Source organism: Equus quagga, chromosome 13 (genome assembly GCF_021613505.1).
Source record: "Equus quagga isolate Etosha38 chromosome 13, UCLA_HA_Equagga_1.0, whole genome shotgun sequence".
NCBI lineage: Eukaryota > Metazoa > Chordata > Mammalia > Perissodactyla > Equidae > Equus > Equus quagga.
In genome coordinates, this window is record NC_060279.1 from 79250509 (window position 1) to 79261565 (window position 11057).

Below are 11057 nucleotides of genomic sequence, written 5' to 3' on the forward strand. Positions count from 1 at the left end.
GAAGTTCCAGGGGACCAGATGTGGTTCAAGAAATAGGATGTGCTCTGGGAGAGAGAAAAGCAGGCCAGGAGTGAGAGCACAGGCTGAGGGAAACCAAGGCCAGCAAAGGCCCAGGAGAGTTGGCAGGACCAGCTGGCAGGGGGCAGCTCAGCTCCTCGGAACATCACAGGCAGGACAGCTGTCCGACAGCGCCCCTCCTGGCCACTGTGTTCTCTTTACGGGTGACCCTGAAGCCAGATGCGTTCTGAGTCGGGACGGCCTGGGGGGGGGTGCACACCTGCAGCCCTCAGCACAGGGAGCTGCAGCAACTGCGAACCAGCCCCCTGTGTTCAACATTCGCAGCATGAAACCTGCCAGTCAAGGCTGCTATAGATGCTTTGAAACATTTTATTTAAATTTTTTTAAAGACAGCAATAATTTATGCCATGAACCGAACGAGTACTGATGAGTGCTTTCTGGCTGGACCCACCACTGGCCAGGCCCACCCCGACCAGGCCCCCGAGCTCTGCCACTGCTAGGGGCGGCCCTGCCTGAGGAGGGCTGTGGTCAGCTTTGGAAACACGACAGTGGGGCCGAGGCCATGACCGCAGGCAGGAGGAGGCCTCTGCACCACTGGGGAGGCCTCAGAGCAGACCCAGCCGCTGCAAGTGGCCGGGGGCTTTGAGATTTCTTCCTGGTTATTATCAAAGGGAAACCGACAGGCTGACCAGAGGAACCCGGGAGAACGGTGAGGTGACCTGGGGACGCGGCCACTTCGGTCCTGCGCACAAGTGATGCCCTGCAGCTCATCTCAGCTGCAGCGTTTGCCCCGTCTCTCCTTCCCTCCCCTGCACCAAGACCAAAACTGCTTATTTTTGATTGTTTTTTTAAAAAATATAATTTTGTAAATGTTCCATAAAAATACTATTGTTCCTAATCAAACACAGATATTGCAATAGGAAGAGTAACTGCTCTGTCTTTGCTCTATAAAATGTGAAAAGGTCATCACACCAGATAATATAGAAAAAGTGCCAGGATCTCCAGGTATCACAAAGCCAGTACCAAGGGCACAGGGGGCGGTGCTGCCAGAGGCCTGGTGGGCAGCTCGGACCCCTCCCACGCTTCCCTGCTCAGCAGTGGGTCCTCCCGGCATGGGGAGGACATCATGGCTTTGAGACAGACAGACAGCCAGCTGCTCTCAGCCCCCACAGGCCGGCACTGCGAGGGCCGCCTGCTCAGCCTGAAGCACCGAAGAAACCAGCGACGCTCGGCCAGGAGCACAGGCAGCCGTCCTTTGACGGCGAGGGCACCGTGGTCTCTGCCGGCCTCTGGTAGGCTCGGGGACCCCTCCTCTTGCAACAACGGAGGCTCCACCTGGCCCACGAGGTGCGGTCCCGTGCAGGCGCTGGGCCGCACAGAGCCAGCACAGCCCTGTCCCTCGAGGCAGGAGCGCTTGGTCCCGGTGGCTGGGCTGCGCCTTCAGTTCTCCGAGAGAGACAGGGCCAGGGCAGCCTGGAAGGCGGCCTCCTCGTCGATGCTGTAGTCCTGGAAGACAGAAGTGGAGTGGGCCAGGGGAACGCAAGGGCCGGGCGAGCCGGCTGTGCTGGTGGCCTCTCAGAGCTACCTCCTCTGTCCGGTCACCCCAGACTAGCGCTACCACTTCCAGTCTCCCCACCTCCCTGCAGCACGACCCAGGTCACAGCCCAGGCCGAGTCCCCAGGGTCACGCAGCAACTGCTTGGTGGGATGTTGAAGTGCTGCCCACATGTGGGGGCAACATCTGGCTTCTCCCAAGGTCTTTATCCCCCGAGGGCAGCGCGGGCCGTGCAGCGTGTCCCCAGCAGACAGCTCGCCCAGCGACCGAGGCTGAGTGGGTCTGTGAGGACACGTGGGACGAGAGCTGTTCTCTCATCTCAGAACACTGCAAAAACAGGGTTCTGAGATGAGCAGAGAAGCCAGAATCTTCACAGCCTCACAATGAGGACCCGGGCAGACAGAAGTGAGAGCGATTAATCTCACCAGCCCTGGCGCCCAGAGGCTGGAGGCTGGAGGGGGACTGGACGGACAGGACGGACAGGGCAGGGAGGGCAGGGCTGACCTGCTGCAGCTGGAGAGGGAGGGAGCCAGAGGTCCTTCCATGGGATGAGAGTCCCTCTAGCTCATCTCTAACAGGCACCTTGAGGGAGCCTGTCACCCACTAAAGGTACCAAGGTACTCTCTGTCCCAAGGCCACTGTGCAGGGCTGGGGATATGGTGACCCTGCCACGGCTGCTGTAGCTGTGGCCGCCTCTCCCGGAAGGGCTCCATGTGAAGTGAGCTTGCTGCCCGGTGGTGAGGGACCCCGCAGAACAAAGGGGCCGTCACGGGACTGCTCTGTGCAGACCCAAGGTCCCGAGGCCCCTGGTGTCCACGCGGACCTGATGGCCATAGCACCCCACCACAGGAAGCTCCCACAGGAGCCAGGGGAGCCTCCGCGTCCAGCTTCGTGGCAGCTGTTGGGGCTGAGGCTGCTTATGGGTAGGGAGACACCCACCACGAAGGTGTCGTAGGAGAACTTGTGCCGGTGGAGCAGGTGCTGTAGGAAGTTGGCGCTCCTGTAGCTGGGGTCGCCCCAGGGCATCGCTGAGCAGATGGGGCACACCTGCAACAGGGGGGCTGGGTGAAGCCGCACTCGGGGCTGGGAGCAAGCCCTCCACCCTGGGGTCCCAGGAGGGCCACCTGTGGGCGGACAGTGGGACTCAGGCACCCCTGGATGCAGGGGGCAGGCTCCGCGGCAGGCGCAGGTGCTCACCACGCGGTTGGGGTCGCTGCGGTGGTTGTCCACGCAGTGCTTCACCAGCTCCTGCTGGTCCAGGTTGCGGGCACCGCAGTAAGGGCAGGTGAAGGTGGACCTGTTAGGGATGGCGCTGCGGGGGTGGGGAGTGTGAGTGGTGGCCCGGCCAGCCTTGCCCACCTTCCTGCCGCCTGCCCCGACCCCATCACAGGCTTGCCGTGCCCTCCCCTCTGTGGGCTCCGGGCCACGGGCAGGAAGGAGGCCCAGCCAAAGTGCCAAGGACTGCGGCTGCCATGGGCACTCTGCTTCCCCCCTGCACACCCCACTGCGACCGCTCTGGAGCTCCACTCGCCACCCAGTCCACTCCCAGTCCCTCCCCTTCCCCACACGCCTGTGCAAGCAGGGGGAGGACTGCCCTTCCACCGCCTGCCCTGAGAGGAGGCGTCTGTCCAGCCCCAGCCTTTCTGGGGGCCACACTTCCTGCTGGGAGGTGGCGCCTGGGCCCTCCTCAGGGTCCCCTTCCTACAGGGTGGCGAGAACCTCCACAGAGGGGATGCAGCAGCTCCTCCTACCTCCTCAGGGTGGAGCTGCACTGCCCCCACCCAGCAACGCAGGCCAGGCGCTGTCCCCACAAGGGACAGGGACCCTGAGCACCCCCAGCAGGGTGGCCTACCTGGGGATGGGCTGGGACGTGGGCACCACGGGGACGAACTTGGGACAGTTGGCCATCTGCTCCTGGACCTTCATGCAGGAGGAGATGTGTACCCTCATCTTGGCCAGCGTCACCTGGGAAGAGAGAGGTGGGGGATGGGGGTCAGTGGAGGCCAAGGCCTCAGGTTGCAGAGGGCGAGGGAACGACCAGCAGGCAGGGCAGGTTCCTGGAGGCCTCTCTCAGGGGCTGCGTGTCCCTGCTAGAGAAGAGACGCTGAGGGAGGGAGACACAGGCCAGGACCCAGAGGGGCCGCCAAGCTCCGTCCAGCAGCAGGTGCTCACAGCTTCAAGGTGTGGCAGTGCAGGAGGCAGGCGTCCAGCCACCAGCCCCGGACAGGAGCACGCCCTAGTGGGGCCCTCGGGGAGCTGCAGAAGGGCAGGGATGGTCCATGGGGGACCAGGAAGGGCATTTATCCCTTCCTAATGGGAGCCAACATACAAAATCCTTTTAGACAGCTCAATGTCTGACAAAACTCCTTACCGAAAGTACCAAACCAAACTGGACCCACCCCAGCACAACCTTCTCCTCGGCAGCCCGAGTCATGCATGCTGGCCGAGGGGGAAAGCTGGCTCAGAACAGGGCAGGGGAAGGGAGCACTGACTCCGGAGAGCTGGCGCGGGGACCCTCGGGCAGATGCAGGTGAATGACCAGAAGGAAGAGACGGGGTAAACCCTCCCTGGGGAGTGGACGCCACCAATTCTGCCATGTCACCAATGCCAAGAAGCTGGGGTCAACATCTCACAAAAAGAAACCACCTCACAGAACCAAGGAAGTGGCGAGGGATGGCCGAGGAGGGACAACTGCCTCCATGAGCGCATGGGGCCCTGTCCCGGGTGAGGCCTCTGGGGCAGCAGGAGAAGGTCCTTCCAATAGCAGCCAGGCTCCCAGCTCTGCCCAGGGCTGGCGGACACTGGGAGAAGCCCGCCCCCCCAGGCCCGCCCCGTGGCCCTGCGTACGTGTGCGAGTGGACAGAACCGAAAATGCTGCAGCAAAGGGCAGGGCTGCCTCGCGTGTGAAACTCCAGGACTCTGGTCTGCTCTACTGTCTGGGGGAAGAAGCCTGCCAGGGAGGGGGTGGCATGCCAGCTTGCAGGAAGCCACAGCAGCCCCCTCACCATGGACCTCAGGGCAGGCCCTGGACATTCAGACCTTTGACCTTTAGGACAAAGCAACCAGGGGTTGCTCCCTTTTGTGCCAAGTTGATGGAACTTGTTAACCCGAGACAGCAGAGTCCGACAATGGAAATTCAAAATCAGCTCCCGGGGCTGAGGCCTCCCCACCCCTCACACTGGGTGTAGGGAGGGTGGTGGGTGAGCTGTGGGGGTGAATGGGGGGCACTGAGAGCCACGATGAGCTACAGGCGCCCAGCACACCAGATGCTCTCAAGCTGCCTGTGACACACACCGTACCACCGTCATGGCTCTCCCCTCAGTGGCATGGCTTGCAGTGGACAGGTCACTAGGGTGTCGAGGCTGCATATAGGGTGGGTTTCAGCTTAGATCGTGTCCCTGCATTGGCCCCAATACACATGAGCGACCCAGAGCCCAGGCCAGGCAGTGGGGTGTGGGGACGTGATGTGGGTGGGGAACCTGCAGCCATAAGCGGTGAGCAATGCGGTGGGGGAGGGGCCTGAGAGGAGCCACAGGTCCCACAGGAAAGACAAGCAGCCCACGCCCAGTTCCTCTGCTGGACAGCAGGACTGGGCCTGAAGCTGCCTGGCCAGAGCTCCCACCCGGCCTCAGGATAGCCTTGTGGGGCGGGGTACCTTCTTGTTGCAGCCCCGGCAGGGTGCCTTGTAGGACGAAAGCTGCTTCTCCACGTGGGTGGCCTTGTCCACCTTCTTGGGGTCGAAGGGCAGGCGGCACAGCGGGCAGAGGGGGGACGGCACCTGCAGGCACGGCTGGAGGCACTCCCCACAGAACCTGCAGGGGGTGGGGGACATGAGCTTGAGGGCCGCCGGTCACATGGTCCTCGCTAACCACCCTCTTGCTCCAGCGCACGTGAGGCAGCTCCCCAATGGTGTCAACAGCAGGCTGCTAGAGATGGTCACTTGTGTGCCCAAGTCCCACTGGCTGGATGGCATCTCTGACTAAAAGATGACCGGGGTCCCCTCCCCGCCATGCCTCTCCAGGACCTGTGCCAGCCCTGGTCCCAGCGAGGGCTCTGGCTGCAGTAGGTCTGGGCTCAGCCTGCCCATCTCACCACCATGCAGAGAGGACAACACCTCAGGGGGTTAAGGGGACGCAGGGACAGCACAGGGGGACCCTGGAGGCCCTCTACTCACTGAGCCCTGAGGAGTAAAATCACTAACGATGGTGGGAGAAGAACTGCCGGCCCTGGGGCCCAGGACTTGTGGGACAGGGTAGGGCCAAAGCTGGCAGGGTAGTGTCACCAGCCTTGGGACAGTGCCCCCTCCCCAGGCAGGAAGGGCTCTGGCTTGGCCTGAGCAGAGGCTTGGTGACAGAAGGGGCTGTGCTCAGGCTCTTTTCCGCCAAGCAGTGACGATGACGGCCCTGGGCACCCAGCACCTGAGGCTCCTCGCTGCCCTGAGCTCCTGAACTGGTCCTTGAGATGCCAAGCTGCGAGGACGGCTGGCTGGCAGGATATAGGTACTAGCAGTCCCGTGTGTGCGGCCCCAGCAGTGACACGGTGCTGTACTTACACCCACCCCCACGCTGCAGAAGCATGCTCATCGCTTGGGCGGGAGAAGAGGCGGTCAGCAGGGGACACCAGGCTCCAGAACTCCCAGTGGGGAGCAAGAGGGAGAAAGAGCTTGAGCACAGGACCACCTCACTCCAGCTTCATAGGAACTGCTGTGGGGACTGCTCAGCCGCGACGTGGGACTGGGGACGTGGAGACACTGAAATGGGGCCTCCACAGCCCCAGAAGAGCATCCTCAGCCACAGGAAGGGGATCAGGCCCAGACCCACAAGAAAGGTGGCAACTTCGCAGACTGCAAGAAATCTGCAAGAAATCTGGGTGCGCACAATTCTACTCCTACCTGTGCATTAGGCAGGCTGGGCCGTGGGTGGGGACAAGAGCTGTATGGGACACAGGGGATGTGGGAATGTTCCCAAGTGTACAGAAGACTTAGCTAAGCTAAGGGATCAGCGTTCTCTCTGCCATCAGATTTTCACCTCCTTCTCAAGAGAAGGCAGCTGAGGGCGATCCAGAGTCCCGCCTGCTAGGCCTCCTCCTACATGCTGGCTTCCAGTGCAGCCGCCACCTGGCTTGTCACTGCTCGTGTTAACATTTGCAGAGAGAAGGCCCAGCTCAGCCTGATGCCTGAGGCCCATGAGAAAGCAGAGTTCCGACACCCCTCTTCCTGCAGCATAAGGAGGTCGGCCCACTTGTCACCACCTCCCCCGGTGAGGGCTCGCCAGGCACCACCCATAAGCATGCACGGGAGACACCCACGCACCCACCCCTTGGCGCTCTGGCGAGGACTCCAGGGCTGCCCCCCTCACGGACCCCAGGACCTGATTAGCCAAACAGCCAGGGGAGGCCTCTTACTTCACCCCATCGCTGGAGGAAAGTGCTGGCAAGAGGGTCAGACCTGGGAGGTCACATGAAAACCCACATTAGGGCTCACAGCAGCGCCAGCCACAGAGCCAAGAGTGAGAAGAAGCCAGTGTCCTCAATGGGTGACGGACACACAGAATGCAGCCTGTCCCCATGTTGGGCTACTGCTCAGCCACAGAGGGAGGCAAGTGCTGAGCCACTACCACTCGGATGGCCCATGAAAACGTGACACTCAGTGAAAGAAGCCGGTCACAAAGGGCCACACTGTGCAATTCCATTTACACGAAGTGTCCAGAACAGGCAAATCCACAGAAAGCAGATCAGTGGCTGCCAGTGAGGGGTGGGTGGCATGAAGTTTGACTGCTAATGGGAACGAGGTTTCTTTTTGGGGTAAAGAATGTTTTAAAATTGACTGTGGTGATGGTTGCTCAATGCTGTGGATATACTAGGAACCCCTAAGTTGTACACTTTAAATGAGGAAACTGTATCTCAGTGAAGCTGTGGAAAACACACACAGAAGAGGCCACAGGAGCCACTGGGGGATGAGTCACCACATGAGCAGAAGGCAAGGTCCCAGACAGGCCTCAGGAAGGGTACATCCCTGGGGAAATGCACAGAAGGTTGGAGTGAAGGGTGCCTCCAGAAGGAGGAGGCAGGGAAGCTTCGGCATCTTGAGGAGGTATCCACAGCCCCCGCATGACCCCTGGACTTGCCTGCCCACCCCACAGTACTGCCTGTCTCCGTGTCATGGTCCCTGAGGAGTCAGAGGCAGAACCAGGTGTCCATGTGGCAGCCCAGCTCACGGCCTAGTTTCCAGCATCATCGCCACGGTGTGCTGAGAGCTGCAGCAGACAAGCAGTGCCCACTTCTCCAACAGGAGGTTCCTGCCAGCGTCTGCCCAAGGGGCTGGTGCCGAGCAGCTTCTCAGCTGAAGGAGGCAGCTGAGGAGCTGAGGAGTCTGCTCTCCCACGCCAGACTCATGGGTACAGCTGGAGCAGCCAGACGGCCGCCACGTGGACTCCTGGCTACAGCGGCACCACCAATGTGTTTCACTCCTGTCCTGGCCTCCTGCAGACACAGGTGCGCCAGGACGGGCCAATGTCTCAGAGAAAGGCAAGCAGGCCAGGCCCTGGGCACCCAGAGCCATCCCAAGCAGCAGAGGCCAACTTTCAAAACCTTTTCCGGGCGGTCTCTCAATCGCTCACGTCCTGGCCCAGCTGACTCGGCTCACCCACATGCAGATCCACATGAGCCGCCTGTGGGCCCAGGCCTCTCTGCGCCCTGACCAAGGCCTGTGCTCTCGATGGCCAAGCAGGAAGTGACAGAAGCTCCTGAGGCCTCTGGGATCCCACCCAGGGAAGCCAGCTTGTTGGCCTGGGTGCTGGCAAGCAGAGGGTTGTACAGGCTCAGTGGTCCCCAGGGTCTCTGTGGTCACTGCTGCAGGAGTTCAAGGTGGTGGGGGCGCTGAAGGGGGTGGGGGGAGTGGCTAAGAGGCCGGCCCAGGCCTGATTGCCCAAGCTCAAACCCTGGCTTTGTGGTGACACTCAGGAACTTTACTCAGCCTCTCTGTGTCTCATTCTCCTTGCACAAAAAAATAATGACAGTACCTGCCTCACAGGGCCATGGCATGCAGGCAGTACTCGGAAACCATCTACTTTACCACTCCTCATGGTTCCCCTTAAACACAAGCCTTTTAATTTTCATGACCTCTGTTCGTTAACAAACTGCAAGTAGAGTAGTTAGCTGGAGGGAAAAATGTGACAACGTGGACTGGAGGGAATAAAAGAAAAGATATACAGGCCAGAGGCAGCCTGGGGCTGAGCCCAGCCCCAAACAAACATGAGCTGGGGGAGGGCCCACCAGAGGGTTAGAAACAGCCCTGCAGCTTCTGTTCTGGATGCGGCTCACTGCTGCGGATGTCCCCGACCCCTTCCCGGGAGCTCTTCCACAAGCTAAGCTGAAGGGCCTCTTGCCCCTGGGCTCCTGCTCGAAAATCCTCTCCCTGGCTCCTGTTCTTCGGTCCCGGTGCTAGAGCAGGGGACCCGACCCATACGAGGCTGTTCTCACCACCAGAAACTCTACTTTGTGGAAGGAAACTGCTGACAATCAGGTGGCCGTGGAGGAGAAATAAGCAGACCACCAGCAAACTTTCTTTGAAGGAAAGGCATGAGCCTTTGAACCTGTGCTCATGTGCACACATGCCTTCATGACACTGGACAAGGGACTCGGGAAAGTAGGAGTCAGAGACAGAATAGCCAGGAAAACCAGCGAGGAGATCCAGGGAGAAGGTCTGTTTAAGGCAGACGCTCCAGAAGAGGCTTGCGCAGGACCGTCTCACCACCAGACCAGGGGTCAGATTCTGCCGAGGAAGGCAGGGGGAGGGGTCAGACTCTGCCGAGGAAGGCAGGGGGAGGGGTTTGCAGGAAATCATGCTTTCGCAACAGCTCTGTGTGGCTCTGCTCTCTGAAAACCACATTTTAAGAAAAGACTTATTTGGAGAAAAAAAAGATAGAATATACAAGTTTGTGCAGACCAAGAGACTGGAAACGCTGCAGCCCAGGGCTGGGTGAGTGCTGATGCCAAGGGGACACCACCCAAAGCTGAGGAAAGGATTTCTTAGGCCCAGGACAAGCCTTACAGGTCTCTCACTGAGGGACTGGGAGAGGCAGAACACACCTCCAAACACCCACTAGTACGTGCTTACAAGAAGGAGGTCCTGTCAGGCCCTGCCAAAACATCAAGCAGCATGAAAGAGCGAGAGGCGCAGTGCCCTTCAGGACAAGTCGGCAGTGCTCTCCTGGTATGGGTTAGCACCTGTGCTGCCTGACACCGGAGGAAGGAAAGTGAAGGCTTCCTGGATCCTGACACTGTCCCTGCCACCTCCCTGGGTGCAGAGTAGTCACACAACTAGCCAGTAGTTCCAGCTCCCTCTTTGCATCAGGAGCCTCCTAAGTCAGCTGCTTTTGTTTGCAAAATGTTCTGGGACCTCCTACCAGCCTAGGTGAACCTCTAGCCCAATTCCTTGGAGTGACAGCCCCGCCGCCTCAGCAGCTCTGCTGGCAGCCAAGCCCTCCTGCCGCCTCTCCTCCCCCTGCTCATTTCACTCCAGCGCTGTATTATTCAGCCACTTGGGGGAATCAGACACTCTGATTTTGGTTCCCTCCCAACCAGGCTGGCAGCTCTGAGAAGACTTGAGTATAGCTCTCAGCTGGGAGGAGAGCCACATCCTCAGGTTTCTGTTCCTAAAACACCCCAGTGGGCCCTGGTGCAGCTGGAAACCCTAGCAAGGTGCTTGGCATCTAGTCCCCTGAGGTCCAGCCTGCCTAGCTGCTCAGTGATCCAAGTGGCCCAAGTTCTCCACCAAAAGAAAACAGCACCGGATCCAAACAAGCCCCTCTCCTAACTTTAGGGAACTCCTCTACTCTGCAGTCAAGACAAGCAGACAGCGGTCTGAACAAGAGTTGACAGCAAAACCCACAAGGCATTTATTTACAACTGCCGGCCCCAGTCTCCACGAAACTGAATCGAAGGCGACTGGCGCAGAGGTCGCGCCTGCTGCCCTCTGGGTACCTGGGGAGGCCCGCCGAGCCGTCAGCAGCCCCGAGGACCGCGAGGCCCGGCAGGGCTGCAGGTCGCCCCATGTGCCGACCGGTTGGCAGGGGGCTGGGCTAAGGCTGGAGAACGCGCCCAGAGGGCAGGGGCGGCCTGTGCAGGGAGCCCGGCAACCCCGGGCCCCGCGTCCTCCGGGCGCCGTGGCTGCGCCGGGCCGCCGACCCCTCCCCTCCCGGAGGCCGGCGCACTCACGTGTGGCCGCAGCTGCCGATGGCCACCGGCCGGTGGTAGACCTCCAGGCAGATGGGGCAACTGTACTGCGCCTCCAGGCCGCTGTCGCCGCCCGCGGACCCGCCCGGCGGCTGCCGCTGCTGAGCCGAGGCCACCAGGCTGCGGAACATCGCCATCCCGGGGCCAGGCCCGCCGCCACCGCCTCCCCTGTCCCGGCCCGGCCCGGCCCGGCCTGGCCCGCGCGTCACGGCCGCGACGGCGGCGCGATGACGTCCTTAGGGCGCGCCCCG

General features: G+C 60.9%; 1 protein-coding gene across 1 annotated transcript; it reads right to left on the minus strand.

Annotated features, from left to right (window-relative positions):
• Positions 1-369: 369 nt before the first annotated feature.
• Positions 370-11014, minus strand: RNF166 (ring finger protein 166). Its single transcript, XM_046684173.1, has 6 exons — positions 10789-11014; positions 5228-5384; positions 3425-3537; positions 2770-2884; positions 2512-2619; positions 370-1524 (listed from the first exon to the last, which is right to left on the minus strand). Exons 1-6 carry the CDS (start codon positions 10941-10943, stop codon positions 1459-1461), a joined length of 714 nt encoding a protein of 237 aa, XP_046540129.1. The 5' UTR covers positions 10944-11014; the 3' UTR covers positions 370-1458.
• Positions 11015-11057: the final 43 nt, after the last annotated feature.